Here is a 20,503-nt window from a genome sequence, read left to right as displayed (position 1 = left end):
AGAATGTTTTACAGACTGAATTTAACACACACATAGACACACACATACTATTCATGAAAAATGGGTTGGAGGAGGAGTGGGTGGAAAGAAAGAGAAGGCAGGTAGAGAAGGAGTGTAATGATATTGCACCTTAGAGATGGTGACTTTATGAGCCAAATGGTTCAACTTCCAACGAGAGCAGAAATACCTGAGAAGTGGTTAATAAGACTCTGATTAGACTTCCAGTTCTGGGTTGCTGACTGTTCTCCTAGAAAGCAGTAGCATGGTAGTCAAATAAAGGTATGACTCTCAGCCTTACTATGTACTAATGGTGGGAGCTTGGGCTAATTTCTCAACTTTTCTGAACATAAGTTTTCTTGTCTGTAAAATAAGAGTAATTATCTCTATCCCACTGTGTTACTATAGATATTAAATCAGATACTATATATTAAGAGTTTGGCACAGTGCCATTAAACTCAATAAATGAATATTATTATTAGACGGAACTCAGCTCTGTCATAAGCTATGTTTTATAATAAGTCAAAATCTGTCTGTATAATTTTCACCCATTTGTGGTTATTCTCCCATCTGGAAAAACCTAGAAGAATTTAATGGAAAACAAGGCTGCTGCTTTTTCCTTTTGGCAGCTATTCAATGACTGAAGCACTTCGCATCTCTATGTTGTAGATTTTAGCATATAATTCTCTCTCTTCCCATCCCACTGAGTTGTTAACAAGTATGAACTTTGCTGGCAACATAAAGTAAATCCTATTGCTACCACTCCTCCCTGGGGAAAAAAACCCAATCAGGGAATCATAAAATAAAATATTTAACAAAGAAAATACAAATTATGGAATTGAGAACTTGTCTTTGAACGATTGTTCAAATGTGTATAGATGTTGACTCTTACAAACATAAACCTTATAGAAAACTTGTTCAAATATTACCTAACTTAGCCTCAATTCCTTATGGCTTAGGAGTTATTAAAACATTCTTGTTAGGCTAAAACACTCCAAGCTGGCTTCTCCTGTGGTATTATAGGCACCATAGTCCACTTACTTGCTAAAGCGTGCAACCCAAAGAAGCAAACGTACTTAACTTTCTTCACTCATCTCATTCACTCAGACAAGAAGGAACGCTGATTCTACTGTCCATTTTATTTCCTCTTCTCCTCCGTAGTTAGAGCAGAGCTTCCAAAAGATGGATGCCCAGCACATATCAACCTCGCAGCAAACAGACTAAGGCACAGAGTACCAACCCCTCATTCCCTTCCGGCCCTCTGATGGCCAGCTGCTTCTTCCCACCCATCAAGCCCAACTGGAAGCTCTAGGGCAAGGGAGCCCATTGGTGGAGTCCATAAAGAGAACCAGAGAATGCTGGTGTGGGGAGGGAGATGAAAGAGATGCTGAACATTTCATAACTTCTCTTCTGATTCTTGTCTATTTTTCTACAATTCGTATTTTATACTGGCTCCAGAGCTGTCTTTCTAAAATGCACATTTGATGAAGTTGCAGCCCTGCCTGCAACCCCTCAGTGCCTCCTAAGTACATTTTGTAGCTCCCTTCCCTGTTAAGCTCCTGGCAGCCTTTCACCTCAACTTGGTTCTGTCCTGCTTCTGTGCTGCCTCCTCGGTTTCAGGCATAGCAAACAGCTGGTACTTTTCCATGTCCCCTAGACATGGATCCATGAAAGGATCACATTGTTTTCATCTTATAAGCCGATATCCTACCTGGCACAGCTCCTGGCTCATAGTAAAAGCTCCCATATGTGCCTGCTGAATGAATGGATGTCTGCACTTTTGCACGCTACACTCCCCATACCTGGACTACTTAATAAATTCATAATCTCCCTTCAGGTCTCGGAATCACACTTCATCTGTGAAATCTTTCCTGGACTCTCCCTACACCCTCTCCTCTTGTGAGAGACGCAGTCCTCAGGAGTCTGCACACATCTCTTCCAGTATTTATCTCCAGGTGTCATTTGAAATTGCTCACATACCTCTGTTGCTTTGCCAGACTGCACAATCCTTAATGTATTATTTATTCATGAGCCCCCAGAACCTGAAAGGATGGCTGATGTGTGGTGGGCACTCCCTGCACACACATGCTTTCTGGGCAGGCTCATCTGGGGGGACAGGGTGGTAAAAATGTAAAGTGGGTTTTTTCCTATAGTTAGTATTTTCATCCTCCTCTCCCTTTCCTTAATGATAGCTTGGGAAAATTCTTAACTTTTAAGTCACTTTTGACTACAATATGCCTAGTCTCATTAAAGCATCAACCTTAAACTTGATTTAAACCTCTTTTCCTCCTACCCTCTACATGGCTTATACTAGGACCCTGACAGCTTTGAGGCAGGGGAGGCACGGTCTGCCCCTGGGTCACTGCTTCTCTCCCTTCCTCTTCAAGGTCTAGTTCTTCCAGAGAGGAAGTCTTTTTTATTCAATTGGGTGCAATGGTGTTGGTTGCAGCTGCCTGTCTAATGAATGGTAACTAGCCATCGAATGGCAGGCTCTCTCATGGAATGGGTCTGTGCATTCATCCCAGGGTCAGTGCAGTATTTGGTTCAAGCTTGACCTCCTTCATCTCCATATTGGAGCGCTGCCCAGCCTGTTGATGCAGGTGGCTCTCCTGGGCGATATACGGAAGATGGCTGGCTCAGGTCAAGGTCTCTTTCCCAAGGTCTTTTCAACCATAGAGAACTTGCATAGCCTTGTCATGCCAAATCTGGGTGCAGTGGCTTCACTGTTGTTTTCTATCATCCCCCTCTCTCCAATTCACTTCTTTCCTAGTCTGATGGGCAAAGGAAGCAAGTCCACTTACTGCCCGAACAGATGTCCAATTTGGAAATCAAAACACCTCGTTTAAACACCTTGTTTTAGACAATCTCAATTTCAATGAGTAATTATTCCCTTTGAGCCTCCCTCCTCACGTGGGTTGAGATGGGGATGGGAAGCACTCCTCCCTTTCATGTGGGGACTACTGGATTCCCTCTCAACACAAGCTCTGCATCCTACATAAGGCAAACTATGTCGAAGATTCTTTTTCTCTCTCCAGCTTCTGTTTCTGTAGAGGAAGAGGGGGGCAGTTTATTGTAGCAGGGCGGTTCCACAGTAGCCACAGGGACAGTAATGGGACCACAGCTAGTTCTATGAAAAAACCCAATTTAACATCCCATGATAAGTTTGCTGAATAAATGAATGAGCAAATGGATATGTCTATTTTGTGTAATTATTAAGAGACAGGAATACTGATGTTGTGCAGTGAGGTACTAGGTGAAACTAGATTAGTCAGTGACAGAAATCCAAGGTGGAGTGCTGGACCTCTAGCTCAGGGCTCAGTCTCCAGTCTGCCACCTTGTATAACCTTCCCTTGTCTCAGCATGGCATGCATTCACACATTAATTAGTAATGCCACTGCACACATCAATAAGAGACCAGAATCACCACCAAAAAGTCAGTTTTGTATTTTTTAGAATTTGGAACTCTGGAGCAGGAGAAAAAATGTCATTTCTGCCAGAGGCACAGCATCTTGCTCTGCTCTTATGTAAACTCACTGTCAGGCAATCCCAGGAACTGCCTCCACTCGCCTCTGGGCAAAATGTCTCCTTTTCATAGAAAAATGTCACCTTTTCTCTAGGAAATGGCAGGTGGTTATTTTATTCCAAAGGAAAAATGACCTTTGCATTTTGTTAAAAAAAAAAAAAAAAAAAGACCAAAGACCCAGCCTTGATGAAAAACACTGAAAACAATTCCATATCTTTTAGTTTGTAGTTGAGGTCGTTCTTTGTAAATTCTGAGATTACACCTGTCACCACGGATGTAGCCCGTAGGCAAATGTCATTGACCAGAAAAGCCTGTTACCTCGTTTTCCAGGAATGTTCACTGCACACAGGATGGATTCTTATCATTTCAGCTCTTGCTACATCTAACACCAACCTCATTACTCTAATACTTCAAAGTTTTTATGTCCCAATTCAGGATCACAATCTTATACAAGTCGGTGAGAAGCTGCTCCAAAAGTACTGGTGTTACTACATAGTGTGTCTATCCATCATCAAGCTTGAAAGTATGTTAAGTGCTTCATATTGCATTTAGAGATGTGGCAATCTAAGTCAGCTTTCTCATTCCCCAAATTTCATTGTCTTATGAGAAAATGGGAGGAAATAGATCCACGTGTTGTTGTTGTTTTTCTTTCTTTCCTAGTCAGGTGAGACAATGGGATAGAAGAACAAACAAAGAAGAGAAGTGAAAACTTCAGGAGCCAACACTTTAAAACAAAGAGGGAAGGAACACAAAGGTGATCATGTGGAGAAAGACAGTTCTAGGTTATTAATCTTGGCTTCGGAAAACAAAGTTCCCCCCTTATTTTGGTCAATACCTCGTTTACGTGATGAAATGTTTTAGTTTCTGACAATAGTTCTTGCCATGAAGGGATGCCAAATGCACCTTACAGAGTTGGCTTTTTGAACAAAGTAGTCAATTTGATGATGACGTGAGATTTACCGTGTGTGCTCCTGCCAGTTCATGCAAATCATCAGCTGGCGCATGTGAGAGGCGCCTTAATTACACTGGATGCGGGAAAATCACGTTTCTGCAGCTGCAGCAGCTTTGATATTTGCAGACTCCAGCGCGCTCCATCTCTAATTTCACTGGCAGCTTGCAAAAACCAGCAGAATTACACTTATAAACAAAGGTCTGCATGGCAATTTATCTCCTATTGACTTCCGTGAAGTCTTCTTGTTTAGAATGCGAAGAGATTTATAATTATGAACTAAGATCTAAGACTTAGCTGAGGAAACAGTGGAAGACATATTTCTTGCCTCTTTTTCTCACTTATCTGTAGATGGTGATATATGTGTGTGTATCTAGGAAACTAAACTACTCATTGAGCCCTTATGAGCCTGCATGACAGTCTGTAGGGATATGCTCCAATAGCCTATATGGATATTTGATTCAAGGAGTATTATTTCTTTTAACAGAAACATACATATATTTTTTTGCCTCAGGCATTTTCCAACTATCTTACCCTCCTAAGACTTTTCTTTTTGTTTCATATGATTCAGGATTGACATGTTTTTGTTTTGGAGTGGGTTATAGTATCAAAAAGTAAGGAGCTTCATTAAACAGATGAAGGTTAGATTAGTGGCGTCTCCAACATGTATAGTAACAGAAGTCAGAAGCCAATGGCATGCCTCAATGGTACCCCAGCCCAGTTTTCAGTGGTATATGCACACCCATGAGGTTGAGTGTCCTACTTCAGCTGCCAGTCTACCAGTAGAATAAGAATTTTAAACATGGCACTACAATTCTAAAAATTTTCTAATTACCTCCTTTAAAATCGAAAAGTATTTTAAGAAGCAAGTGTTGTTTTGTTGTTAGTGTTCCATACAAAATCATTTCATTCCCAGGGTCCAAATGGTGAGCATCCTAAGCTGTTCATAAATCTTATCATTTATCTATCATTCCCAGAATACTAAAGCTTCCTTCAATTTCTTGGAAGATAGTCTTATAAATATTAATAATGGTTGCCAATTTCAAATGATTCTATATGTCATGCCCTATCCTAAGTACTTTACATGTAGTAGTTCATCATATGAAATGTTTGGTTAAATTAGACAAAGAAAAGCCTTAAATAATTCTCTAAGGCAGCATAAATAATCATTGAAAAATCTACGATTATTACAGCAAATCTTGTGCTTTCATAGTAATCCATGGAAGCAAATCAGTGCTGCACAGATAGATTCCTTCAACTGCTCAGTCACCAAGTTGAATATATGTCATATATCTGGTAGTAAATAAGCCTCAGGAATTTATTATTGATGAAGTCAGATGTAGGCTCTGACCTCGGAGAGCTTATAGGTAGGTGCTGGGGGGTAAGGGGAGATGGCAAATAACAAGTGTTTACAGGTCCACTGAAGGAGGGGGCAGGTGAAAGTAAGCACCTTTTATAAAACAAACAAACAAACAAACAAACAAACAAACAATTTCCTGATGAACCAAGAACTCAGTTCCATTAGTTGCTAGATGGAGAATAATAGGAAATGTGTGAATTTAACATTGTCTATAAAAACACATATGCCCATCCAGATACCAGAATCTGGTATTCTTTATACCTATGTGGATACTTTTGTGTCATTTATAAGCAAGGGAACTGGTGATCCTGACCCCAGGGCTAAGAAATTAAAATTATTAAAACTTATTAAATGCATTTAGATAATGCCATTATTTCAAATGTGTCTAATTTAAGCTGAAAACCTTTCACTAATATACTGACAACCAACTACTTCCTCTATAGAGTAGGTAATAAAAAGACAGCATTAACCCCATAATCTCCAGTCCATTTCCATTAAATGTAATAAATTTTCAGATTTTTAAATCAACATCTTCATACCCAGTAAGATCACTCTAATGTAACATCCCTGGTGTTATAACCTCTAGCTCCATTCTGAGCTGGGCTCTTAGGCTGAGTAGGAGCCTGATCTCCTTTCTTCTTTAGCTCCTGGAGGGCCAGAGAACCTGTACTGCAAATTAACGTAAAGCTTTTCTGCAGAATAACTTAAAAAAAAATAATAGTGAGAAAAGTACATTTAAGTGCATCGATTTCCTTGGTATTAATAGGTACAATGGTCATGACTGTCATAACTCAATTACTGTGTGACTTTACCCAAATGGATCCCAACACTGAAACTAGAAACAAAATCAAAGCAACAAACTTTGCTATATCTGTGCTAAAATGAGAATACAGTTTTTCAGCCTGGGGCAGAGATGAAAACTAGATAGAACTTGTATAGTTGTTAATCCTTCTCAAGTGAGCTTTTATCTAGGTTCTGATTTTAAACGAAGAGGTCATACACAGCGTTGTACAAGGCACTTACAAAAAGAGAAAAGATAGAAATGTGCCAAAAAGAGGCACTGCAATAGCATTTGTTTGGGTTACAAAGACCTCTTTTTTAAAACTAAATGCGTCATTGAAGCATATCATGATTTTAAGAATTGGTGCAACAATTTTTTAATCCTTTCAAGTGGTTCAGTTTATAGCCAAAATCAAGTATTGTGTCAATGATGGCATTTGAATTACCTAATATATCATCCTAAAAGGAGGACAGAAGATAAAAAGTGTTTACTGTAGCTCTTGCCTTCTCTGCCAGATGTCTGGTGATTGATCTGAAAGACACATTACTTGCAGGGGAGATGTTAGGTATTTGAACAAAATGAAGTGAGGTTTTAAAAGTTAGGGGTGTTAGTAAAGAATCAAGAGTAAATATATTGACAAGCTAAACAAGCACAGTTTATTTCTTCTCTACTAGAGATATTAGTATTGGTCAGCTGGCTAGAAATTCAATTCTATTTCTGGCTTTTGTAGAGCACAAGATTCTTTTTTTTTTTTTTTTTGGAGCATCTAAAGCTCATAAATGTCTAATATCAAGGGGCAATTTAGAATGTTATCTCACATAGATCTAAGTCTGAATATTTTGTTAGATCTTACACAGTGAATTGCTGCAACCACTTGCTCTATTTTTATTAGGAAGACAGAGCTGGAGACCTGGTGATTTTACTGCTCATGTTCCCTGGATGAGGCATTATGATTCACTGTTATTTATTCATAGCACGATGGAGAATTGGAAGGCAACACATCATCAATGCTTCTGTGTCAGAAAGGTAAAGAGGTAGAGTGTCCACAAAAATAAAAGATAATTTTCTGAGGGACATTGGAACAAAGTCAAGTAATTCAGAAACAAGGAAGCCACATAAAGGATATTGTGGTAGATAAAAGATTACTAGAAATATTTTGCCCCTTCTCCCATCAAAACAGGGGGCCTAGTTTCTGGGCCCTTGAATATGGGCTGAACTTTGACTTGCTTTGATCAGTTGAAGGAGTGGAAGTGATGCTGTGCTGGTTTGAGGGTAGGCCTTAAGAGGCTTGACAGCTTTCCCTTAGGGCCCTAAGCCACCACAGAATCTGGTTCAGACACCATGTTGGTGAGACCATGTGGAAAGAGAGGTGCCTTGTCAGCCCTTGGGAATCCCAACCATCCCTGCTGAGGCATCAACTGTGAGTGAAACCACCCAGCACATCCCAGCCCCAGGAGGGCTTCTTAATTAATGTGGCTGCATGAAAGTCCCAAAGTGAGCCCAGCAGATGAGAAGCACCCAACAGACTCCAGGTAAGAATGTGGAATCATGAGTGAATGTTTGATTGTCTCTGAGTTTTGGTGTGGTTTGCAATAGAAAACTGCACAGATACTTCAAACAGAAAAATTACATTTCTCTGATTCATTCATTTGCCTCTGGAAATTGACAGGACCATCTAAATATGATCAATGGAGGTGGAGGCTGATGATGAAGAACTGGCTGATTCACTAAGACACTTTATAAGGCAAGCCAGTTAGTGTAAGAGCAGTGGGGACAGATAAAAATTCAAAAGGAAGGCTGTGCTGGATACAGGTTATCAGGTTGACAGAAGATGAGACACAAAACATTTTTGAATTACTTCTTGGGCTTTCTTTTACATACACTGTTTCTCAAGAGATATTTAGTTAATAACCATGGAATTTCATTAAATGGCTAAGGAGCTAAAAATGGTTAGGGAGGATCAAATAAAACTGAAGTAGGGGGATGCCTCGGTGGCTCAGTGGTTGAGCATCTGCCTTCAGCTCCGGGCATGATCCTGGGTCCCAGGGTCAAGTCCCATGTCAGCCTCCCTGCATGGAGCCTGCTTCTCCCTCTGTCTGTGTCTCTGCCTCTCTTTCTGTGTTTCTTATGAATAAATAAATAAAATCTTAAAAAAAAAACTCAGGTAGGGCAGAGTAGGAAACCATTGGGTGGCCATTAACTGGAGAACCAGTACTAGAGCCTGCCCTAAGAGGGGCGATAATTGTCACATTGAGAGCACAGCAGTCATCTGCTCACACAGCACCCACAGCTTCAGGTTAATCTTTGCAGTTCCCTAGCAAGCAAAAGGATAGCTAAGATTTTAGATCATATGAATTACGGGATAGAGTATTATCAGGGTTAAAGTCCCCCCTCCCCCCAGAATGAGAAATTGCTCTTGATTCAATGTCCTAGACTGATATGAAAGATAAACAGAAGGATTAATCAGCTTTATTCTATTAGGTAGATGGCCACGGACTCTACTCCAAAAGTTAGTACCCAGGAATATTCATAAATACTCCTTAAAAGCAATTCTGAGCATAGGCTCTGTTGCAAGGTGGTCAGGGTAGGATGGAGAATGTTTAAGTTGTACAGTAGATGGAAAAGGAGTCTTCTGGCTACCTACCACTACATGCAGTAGTTCTTAAACTTTAGTGGGTATAAAAATGCAGATCCTAAGATGTCTAGTTTCATATGACAGACGGATTGCACATGGCTATCCTCCTTTTTTTTTTTAAAATATTTACTTATTTATTTATTTATGAAAGAGAGAGAGAGAGAGAGAGAGAGAGAGGCAGAGACACAGGAGGAGGGAGAAGCAGACTCCATGCCGGGATCCTGACATGGGACTCGATCCCGGGACTTCAGGATCGCACCTTGGGCCAAAGGCAGGTGCCAAACCGCTGAGCCACCCAGGGATCCCCCATGGCTATCCTCCTTAACAAAGACTTTAAAACGCATAAACCCACAGCAAATGAAAAGAACCCGAGAGAAGCCATTTATGTGACAGAGGGGCTGTTATATGACATGACAGCTCAAGAGAATTTTAGAATATGGAATGAAAATCAAGGCAAGATAACTAATTTACGATGGCTTTGGAAGGTCTATTCAGAGTGGGGGTTGGCAAACTCTGGCCCATGGTGCAAAACCTGCTGCCTATATTTGTAAATACAATTTTACTGGAACACAGCCATACTGATTTATTTATGTGCTGTCTAAGGCTGCTTTCATGACAACAGAGTTAAACAGTGTGACAGAGACCACCTGGCCCACAAAGCCTAAAATATTTACTATTTGAACCTTTACAGAAAGCATTTGCTGATTCCTGTTCTAGTGTGTTCTTGGAGGAGGGGGCAACACAGGCAAGAAGGGCTGTCAGCTGCTTTGCAGAATCCCAGGGTCTGGGATTAGGAGGCATTGACACAAGTATACGGCAGATGCCTCCTGGTGGCACCGTATGCAGAACTCCCATCACCTACCCCGAGTCGAAAACTGAGGATGTCTCCAAAAACAATATATGTCCCCATCTAACAGACTTTTATATTTCGTCCCTGGCTAAGAACCCTAGAGAAACTTTTCAGTTTTACTTTTAAATATGGACAATTGAGGATCATAACACATGTGAGGACTGCACTCTAATAAAATGAGCATCCATAAAATAAAGAGATATGGATATGGATAACGGTGGGCTCTGCTGGGGAGAGACACAATGGAATGTCCCCAAGGGTCAAGATGAACAATTATCCTCAGACAGGAACAGGAAGACAAAAGATGCCCAGAAAAAAGAGGACTGTCTAGAGGACCTAATGTGATGGTGCTTTTGGCGGAAAAAAAAAAAAAAAATTATTTGAAGAAAGAGATTGCAAGAGAGAAAGACAAAGTGAAACTTCTCAAAGCTGTTTGAGGGGGAAAATGTATTAATGGTGCACAGTTGGGGTCAGTGAACAAATTTATAAAGCCACGGTAATGCAAAAACTGTAAAAATATTACTAAAATTAGTTGTGAAATTCTACTGGGAAAGTGTGGGAAGGCAGATGGGAGACAGAGTGAAATCTTCATTTCTTTCTAAGAGGAAGTAAATATAGGTCATGTCTAAATCTGTTAAATCAACACAACAGTATAAACACATTAATTGGAGGTGTGAAGGTATTTACCATCTATAAGAACACAAACTGATTGAGTGCCTCTGAGATGTGGGCCTGGAGGGTGGGGAGGGGCACGACAGGAGATATTTTATGCATTACAGATATTTTGATGCTATTTTTTTCCCACATGCATGTATTTATTTGACAATTTTTGTAAGTCTATAAATGCACATTTCCAAAAACCACTTCTAGGAAGCTGGAATCAGTAGGCGCAGGGGCACAGGAATCTGCATCTTTAAAAGCTCCCCAAGTGATTCTGACAAAATTTATCTTATGCCTCTACTTCCAGAAACACAAAGAACGAGGAGGCAAACAGTGAAAGAGCATAACGGTGATCTGCTGGGATGGAGAGGTGCGGGGAGCCAGAGAATGTCAGGATGCTAGCCTCCCAGTTTCTTGCCATTTCACTCATAACACAGATACATTTTAGAAGAGGGCAAATAACATCTAATAGATTGGGAGTGACCTCATAATTTTACGGAAGAACTTCACAGGCAGGCCAGCTTTCCTCCCTCTTACACTTGTTGAAAACCTCAAGCCTTGATTCAAAAATTAGCCTGAGGAAAAACAGGAGAGACATCGTGTAATGAGAGAAGCTTTTTCACTGAGAGATGTTAGATAAATAACTCTCGGGCTCTGCAGTTTATAAGCCTTAGTATATCAGTCTTGATTTTTAAAGTAGTTTAAAGAATATTATCAGGATCTTTGGTGCCTACAAATGATTGCCAGGATGTAGAATATTAAAAAATCAGAACTCAGACGGTTTCTGGGCCCTGTGGTGATTTCTTCTAAGAAAGCTTCTTCTAGAACATTATAGGACCATTGGGGATTGGCTCAATTACTTGTCAAAAAGCAGCCAGGGGCACAGTGTCCTCATTTTCTCCTCTTCCGTACCCCTTTCCATGAATCAGTCCTGACTGAAAAGGAAAGAATTACCATCCTACGCTTGTTTCTGTTTCTATTGTGCAGGACGCTTGGTCAACATTTTAGTAGAGGGAATCTTCCTTTGTGTTCATACAAATTATTGCTGCTTCTTTGCCTAAATTAGGGAAAACCTAGAGCTAGAAAAATTGATTCAGTATCTTCATGCTTATTTCAATGTCAAATGAGACTACTTGCCTTAAGATTTATTTATTTATTTGAGAGAGAGAGAGAGAGCAAAAGAGAGAGAACACAAGTGGTAGGAGGGGCGGGGGCGGGGGGAGGGAGAGAGAGAGAGAGAGAGAGAGAGAGAGAGAGACACTCCAGCAGACTCTCCAATGAGCCTGGAGCCTGACTCTGGCTAATCCCACAATCCTGAGATCATGACCAGAGCTGAAACCAGAGTGGAAAACTCAATGGACTGAGCCACCCAGGCACCCCGAGACCACAGACCTTTTAGATAATAAAGATTTATCACTTTATCTGTAGTGTCTATTTAAAAAAAATCTTTAGGTTCATTTATAGGTTCATTTATAATCAACCTATAGATTATAGGTTCATTGTATAGTCATTACAAAAAGAAAATTAATTTTGTCCTTAACATGTTTTTGTCTTTTTAATTTCTTCCAGAAACTGGAAGGCTGGTTTGTTTTGTTTTATTGGTAAGCTATAGGTCCAACTAGCCTTCACCAGGTCATGCTGTAAAAGTAGAATTTAGCCAATTCAAATTTCACTTCTTAATTTCTAAGTATATCCAACAATCCATTCACTCATCCATTCATCCATCCAACACATACTTATGGAGCACCTGCTATTTGCCTTGCACTGTTTCAGGTTCTAGGGACACACGAAGAAAACATCAGCCATAGAGTAATTGGTCGAAATTACTCTATGCCTAATTGGTTGAAAATTTCTATAAGAACTGTATTTGAGAAAGATTTTATGTATAAGTATTCATGCATTTATGATATCTCTGTTTTTCAGTTGAGGTTATATGACCATATACTATTCTTTGATGTTTCCTACATGCCATTATAGTTCTCCTTTACCTGTTATGATTATCTTTTTATTTGCTAGTTCACATGAATAGCTACTGAGGTTGGAATATTGCCATATACTGTGATGGCTCATAAACTTTTCTAGGTATCCCCCACTACTGTGGCTTTGCATATGTTGTTTCCTCTTCCTATGGCTCTCCTTATTTGTACACCTAGCAAACACGTATTCATCATTCAAAACTCTTTCAGGCATCATCGTTTCTATGAGGCTCTTTCTCTAAGCACCTCCCAATGGACTCAATCTCCTATTCCTCTGTACTATTTCTGAACTTTGTATTTATTTTTATTGAATTGATGTAAATACTCAGTAACATGCTACTCATTATTTCTATAGTTAAACTTCTGAAGGATAGAAACATCTGTCTCTTCATTTTTGCATCCCTAATAATTAGCAGACCACCTGGGACATATGGATATTCATAAAATATTAACTGAATGAACTGAGGAGCCATTCCTATTCTAACTTGTGGAATGTCATAGAAATGCGCTTACATTTTACTTAAAATTATCTCACAATTAAAAATAAACATTTAAATTTTTTTAGTATTTTATAAGCAATCGATTTCAAACTTTCATTGTATTCTTTTCCAATGAGAGAAATGATCATTTCTATAAAAGCCCAATAAGACTATGTGGTTAGGAACATGCTTTTCTTTTTAAACATTTCTGTTGCTTCCTCCTTCCACTCTCTTAACTTTGTGCCAACATCAGGGTTATTACAGATTCATCCTATTCATATTGTGTTACAACTCCTTGTTTAGCTATCGGAGGCCCCTTCCTAGATATAACTCCCTGAGAGCTGGGCCATGTCCTATCCATCTTTGTCACCCTTGTGTACTGTAACGTTTGTGAAAGTGAAGAGCTGAACATGTGTTTCTTGAATGAATAGGAATAAAAGCGAAACAGTGAATATAATTAGATATAAGTTCTTTTTCTGTTAGGACCTATTTTGTGATTAACAATGAAGAAAATGTGCTAAATTCTAAATAAAAGTTTTGACTTTGTGGCTTAGTAAGGCTAGCTTAGACTGTGGTTATAGCAAACTAGCAAAAGGAGTAAGAAAAAGTGCTGCTGTGCAAATGTCTTTTCTTTTAAGTTTACACTTTATAGTTTTGAAACATGGACTAGTGGGTTGGATCAGAGAAAAAATGACTAACTATTCCTTATCATGAAAACAAAGAAGTTTATTATGTATTTCACTGAAGTTCAAAAGCTTTGGGGAACCCTGTCCTTTTACTGAGATGGTATTCATTCTATAATTTCCTCTTATTCTAATTGTAGGTAATAAGATGATTTTAAGTTGAGTCATTTGATATTTCTCTATGATTTTTTGGCAACATGAAGGTGTGCATGTTGAGTAAAATATCACCAGACGAACAGTAGAGTTGGACGCTCCCTAACTGAACTCTTACAGAAAATGATGTACACGTGGTTTTTACAACTGTAGTGTTTGAAAAATGTGGTGGGTTAGTTTTAAAACTTTGCTCAACTTTTCAGGAGATGCAATACCTATTAAATGGATTATTATTCACTCACTAGTGACCCTGAAAAGAAGTTATTTCTGAAGGAACCATTTACCTAGTGGTAATAAAACAATTAACAAATATGCAGACCATAGAGATGTGAAAACATTTCCTCAAAAGTAATTCTCTAATTTGTGTATGTACTAGGACACATTAACTTTGGGGAATTGATATCATAAATTAAATCAACATTGTGAAAAATGTGTAATGGTGATATAGGTCTTTGGAGATATAGTCCCTGCATTTTATAATACTCTTTCTAATGTATTTCAAAAACAACACTACACAAAACTTGAATCAGTATTTTAAGTAAACAAGATCAAATTTGACTTCTTCTTTTTGTCCCCCAAGTGAAAAAACTAGTATTTACAAATTATGAGATTAATCCAAGGTCATGGGCCAGGTAGGAGAATTTAAAATCAGACTGCAAAGCCAGGCTTAGTTCATTACTTTTTTTTCTACCTCTGTGCATCTTTCATATTTTATACTTCCATGCCTTTAACAATTTGCCTCTGCATCTCCATGTTAGATGAATTTTGATTATAATTTGACAGACATCCAACTAACTGCATGTGAAAATTGATTCATAAGAACTATAGAAAAAACCCTTATATATTAAAACATTGATGGGGACATATAAAGATGAATACCATTCAAAATTTTTTCTATGAAATGAACATGCATATTTAAATATCTAACCTGGGCAATTCAGCATGAGAATATCACAAGATTAATGCAGATTTTAAAATATCAATGGTTGAACATAAGGTAGAATAGTATGAAATGTTAATCACATCTCTAAGAAGGAACTCTAAAAATAAATTAGGAAAGTGCCAATCTCAAGAGTCCATTAAATCCAGCAAATAGAAGGGGCAGTCTGAAAAACGAGACAAAAATGATATTTAGAGCTATTTCCAAAATACTTCAATTTGATACTCCCAAACTTAGGAGAAACATAATTTCTGGTTTCCCTAAAGAGAAGGGATCTTTGACCTTCAACTTAAGAACACACAAAGAAGCTCCTCCTATTTGCCTTGGGTGAGGGGGAAGAAAGGTGTTGTAAAATTTCTAGAATTTCTAGAGCGGTAAGCACCTTACCTGTTTCCATTTTCCCATCCTGGGCTGCAGGCCCATCCGGAATCACACTTTTCACCTGCAGAAACTCATCAGGCTCATCTCCACCAATGATGGTGAATCCAAAACCCATGCTGCTCTTTTTTAGAGTGATGCTGAGGAATGTTCCCTTCAACTGGGATGCATCCCGGGTGAAGAGCGGTTTTTCTACATTGGCCAATAGAAGTTAAAAAAGAAAAAGCGTATTTAAGGCAAGTTCTCACACGGGCGAAAGCCAACTACGGAGCAGCAATGCCAGGGGTCAGTGTGGGTGTTTCCTGTAGTAAAAGCAAGCAGGGGGTGACGGTAGGAGCAGAACTTTTAGTACTGCCTGCAAACACAGAGTAGTCCCAAGCATCCAGGAAAGCTGAAAAAGCTGCTTGGTTGGTAGATTTTCTGTCAAGTCAGGGTTCCATTCACCAAAGTAGCCCTTCTTGGGCTTTTTTTTTTTTTTTTTTTTTTTTTTAAAGGCTGAATCAATAGGCTATCAAAGCCTATCGATCAAGTGGAGCCCAAATCATCCAGACACATCTGTATACATTCCTCTTGTTCTAAAGGAGTCCAATCAGGAGGTATGTGTGAGTGGCTGGTCCTGCACAAAACTTTGAAGGGATAAAACCAGAAAACCCAAATGGACTGTTTTAGTTTTTAAAGGGTAAGACCCATGGAATGCTACCATCCATTCAAATGTCTAATCTATTTAGAAGGAGCACCTGGATGTGGGACTGAGTTGACTTTTGCTTATATTGTGAGATGCCGTAAAGATAACCAGATACAGTTCTACTGACCTCATAGTGTTTAGTATACTCTACAGTGTGAGCAGAAGGCAAGCCAAAATTTCTACATATAATTATGAATGTAAAGGTAACACATTTTGCAACAACATGTTGATACATTCAAATCATATACCTAAATCATCTGAACAAAACTTGAACCCATTCATTTAGGTTTGGCCACTAATTTGTTACATAATATGCTTTTCCCGTTATGATCTGTGATAAACATATTCCTAAGCATATTAAATGCTTTAAAAATAATAGTCATGCTGGGAAATAGAATTAATATCTGCTTTAAATGCTATCTCAGTCAAGTGTGTGTGTGTATATATATGTATATATATATACACACACACATATGCACGTGCACACATACATACATTTAGTTGTTACATTTTCAGTGATATGATTTGATGTTTGTAACAGCCAAACTGTACATAGAGATTTAGCTTAAGTATTTTGGTGCTTTTGCTGTTGTTACATTTTGGATGATATGTAATAGATATAATGAGTCATCATATTGGAATTTTACATCACAGATCTGCACTAAAAAGATTAAATATAATAATTCTCTATTTTATATTTAAGTCTATTTTACATCTTTTTCTTTGAAATGCAAATGGAAAATGCTTATAACCTCACCATCTACGTTCCCTTTATGAAGGTAACATTTACAATCAGAGAGAAGTTACTGTGAGACCTTTACATTCATTGCACTTTGTGCTGTAGTGGTGCGATATTCGTGCTTTTATTTACGAGTAAGAGCCCACAAGACGTGAAAAGTTTGTGCAGCTACTCATCCCACCACGTAGCTCCAAGGTGTGGTCAAGTGCAGCAAGCAGCCCCGGACCTACCGCAGGGCCAAGGCCTCCCCGCGTGGTCACGCGGATAGTAAGACAAGTCATTCACGCTGCGCGACCTCTCCAGGACAGCGCGGGGGCAGGTGCATGTGGGCCTAGGTAATGTCGACGAGGAGCCGGCTACTGTCATAAAGGAGAACAAGCCTTATTCTTTTGCGTGGTCTTTTGAGGACACACCTACGAGTCTCTATGAATCTGCAGTTTACAGTACCACTGTCAAAACCCATTAGTCTCCACCTGGCACCATGCTGTAAATTCCTATAAGGTACTGCCGGAGGCTTTAATTTAATCCATGGTTGCTAAGTGCATTAGTTTAGAGACAGAGCAAACATCCAGCTAAAGCTAATAGAGGGGCTTGGGGAAAGCAAATTGATTATTTGAAATAGTCTAAGCTAAAGGCATATTTGGAAGAGCAGACAGTTTGGTAGATAAGTTTTCCCTTTGAAACAGTGCAGATGGACATGGTACTCACCTCGGAAACCTGGCGCCTGCAGGGGCTTTGTTCCCAGGTCTGTGTGGGGCATGTTATGCTGCTGTAGCTTCCTTTTTGCTTCCAGGACAGGGTTTTCAAACTGTGTTCTTCTGTTTATGTGGCTGAAAAATAAAATTTCAAATTAGGATAACAGTGGGACAAAGTCATTTAAGAGAACATATGTATAGCTCTACAGAGAGCAGGCGATTAAGGGACACCTTATGTGATTAGTCAAGTGCCCCGCCAGGCATGAGGTCAGGCCTCTGCTGGGGCTGCCTGTGTACAGAGCACATTTATGTGACAGGAGCAGAGATCTCAATGCCACTATCATATGTTACTGTGTTTCAATTATGCATGATTCAACCAAAAGACCTAGAATGTGCACTTGCTTTCTGGTCTACTCTGTTAGTTTGACATGAGTTTGATGCATTAAGATAAATGATCAACCAACAAAATTTATACTGAATGGTGTTGCAAAGAGTGTCATCTAAGCTTTGCAAAGTCTCCATACCTACCAAGGTAAGTTGAATTCACGGATTACTAGCAACCAGCGTCTACACGTTTTAGTGTCAGACAGACCTGGATTGAAGGGCTGGGATACAGAAGGAAGGACTCTCAAGGATATTAATGGAAGTCATAGAATACCTGTAGGAGGGTTAATGCTCATCAGTTGAAAGTAGAGTATTCACATTTGATATAATGAGATGATAAACTCATAGATATCAGACTCAGAGTGGCTTGAAGCAGCTGTGGGTCAGCTAGCCTGAGGGCTTATAGTATAAGGATCCCTGATAGACTCCTTACAGTTTAATGAATTATTGTATGAAATTTAGGGCTCCATGTCAGTGGAGAGGGAAGGAACTAACAACTCCGCCTTGTGGCAGTGACATATAGCTCTTTCTCTAGGATATGAATGCTCCCATGAGAGGGCTCACATATACATTGGTCTTTGGTCTGTGTACAAATAGAAATAGGATTATGGCGTGAAAGCCTGAAAACCAAAGCAGAATTAGAAGAGGAATGAACAATTCTGACTAAATAACTCTATGCTAATAAGTACTGCAGATATATTTTCTCAATGTAGTTAAGCAACAGTCTTGAATTGGAATCATTGCTATTTTAAAGGCAATGAGACTGAGACACACAAGGTCCGATGACTTGCTCTAAATCTCACGCCTAGGAAGTGGCAAGGCACAGATCTGACCCAAAAAATGCAATTCTTAACCACACATTCTCTTTTCAACGTATGAGTTCACACTGGTAAATGCACACATATATTTTTAAAGATTTTATTTATTTGAGAGAGAGAGAGAGAGAGAGAGAGAAAACAAGCATACAAGGAAGGGGGAGGGGCAGCGGGAGAGGGAGAAGCAGACTCCCTGCTGAGTCGGTTGTCAGATGCAGGACTCCATCCCAGGACCTCAAGAACATGACTTAAGCTGAAAGCAGACGCTTAATCGACTGAGCCACCCAGGCGCCCTATGTGCACACATATTTAATGTGTGTGCGTGCAACACAAATCACAACACACAAATCCTCTCATTATGTCTTCTAAAAGTACGTATGAGAAAGAAAAGGAGGTAGAAGAAGCAATGTTTCAAAACCAATTTTCTATTATTGTAAATCAGATAATTCCTGTGAGACAAAGAAGCAGTCGTCAGAAACATGATAAGAGGGGCAGCTGGGTGGCTGGGTGGTTGAGCGTCTGCCTTTGGCTCAGGTCATGATCCTGGGGTCCTGGGATTGAGTCCTGCATCAGGTTCCCTGCATGGAGCCTGCTTCTCCCTCTGCCTATGTCTCTGCGTGTCTCTCATGAATAAATAAATAAATCTTAAAAAAAAACAAACAAATGTGATAAGATAACTGCAGTATCTCATTGCTTCCTCATAGGAGGCAGGGTAGGGTAGCTGTCTGCCACAAGGCTCGCAGTCATTTGGCCCTGCATTCAAAATCTAGCTTTACCACTTGATTAGCTGTGTGATTAAACCTTCATCTGTCATATGGACATAATATTGCCTTCCTCCTGGGGAGGTTGTGAGGGTTCAATGAAGTAGTAAATGCTGGCACAGGGGATCAAACATAGTTCAGTAACTAGCGGCAGCCACCTGCCACCACCGTCACCATGTTTTCATCACCATCACTGTCAGCATTTTAAGTCCATAGAAAGGCTTCATGGGATGGGGTATTTAAGAGCACTAGGCCCTTTCTCTAACATTGTCTCTGGTGCTATTTAGGAAGAAAGTGCTTCACGACAACTTTCTTAGGTAATGGAAGTTACCAGGATAGAGTTCAAAGTAAATCTGCCTTATGTAAAATCACTTCCCATTGGAAATAAATACAATTGTAATGCTCTTGTGCCCCAAGGAGTCACTGTGATCTGTGGCATGTAGTGAACTACGGCACATGATATTTCAAAGCTTCTTTGCCCTGGAAACTCTGACAGCCCCACTGGATTTCAAAAGGATCAGAGTTTGAGGCCTCTCTTCCCTTTTCTCCATTTTCATGTAACCTTCTTATTAAAATCCTTTGAAATCTTCCTATAACCTAAAGAAATATTATTCCTGACTTGGCCCTTCCTTATCTCTGTAGCTTCCCCTTTGGCTGTATCCCCACATACCCTTTTTGGACATATTTGGAGCTACTCTTGTTGACAACACCGTGTCAATCCCCTCATCTTTCCATGCGAGCTTCAGGGTAGCAATATTGCATCATTTGAAACAAGACGACCTGGGCTCGAAGTGGCATTTTGCACAAATTACTCACCTCCATAGACATCAATATTCTCGTGTGTAAAATAGGGACATTAATATCTGTTTGTTGGGATTGCTGTGAAGATCAGAGAAATAATGTTTGCAAAGCACAGATACATACAGAGGACCCCACAATTGTAAGGTCTAGTTATTGTTTATTCTTGAAGGTCTGGCTATTCTTTATTACTATTATTAATAAGTACTGCTGTCAGGGTCATTATTATTATGATGCTTTTCCCATCTGTGCTATAACTCCT

The 20,503-nt window shown here is 39.5% G+C and overlaps 1 protein-coding gene across 12 annotated transcripts in view; it reads right to left on the bottom strand.

Annotated features, from left to right (window-relative positions):
* MAGI2 (membrane associated guanylate kinase, WW and PDZ domain containing 2) overlaps nt 1–20,503 on the bottom strand; it is a 1,329,894-nt gene that overhangs the window by 281,640 nt on the left and 1,027,751 nt on the right. For 9 of the 12 annotated variants that reach the window (XM_072791399.1, XM_072791396.1, XM_072791402.1 and 6 more), the window contains exons 8-10: nt 17,497–17,618; nt 17,019–17,147; nt 15,374–15,556 (exon numbers count right to left, since the gene is read on the bottom strand). In XM_072791399.1, the coding sequence (XP_072647500.1) occupies nt 15,374–15,556; nt 17,019–17,147; nt 17,497–17,618 (434 nt within the window). The remainder of the gene's footprint in view (nt 1–15,373; nt 15,557–17,018; nt 17,148–17,496; nt 17,619–20,503) is intronic. The other 3 variants (XM_072791391.1, XM_072791393.1, XM_072791404.1) reach the window with 1 other exon arrangement.

Source organism: Canis lupus, chromosome 21 (genome assembly GCF_048164855.1).
Source record: "Canis lupus baileyi chromosome 21, mCanLup2.hap1, whole genome shotgun sequence".
NCBI classification, from domain to species: Eukaryota; Metazoa; Chordata; class Mammalia; order Carnivora; family Canidae; genus Canis; species Canis lupus.
This window is presented reverse-complemented; position numbering and strand designations above follow the sequence as displayed.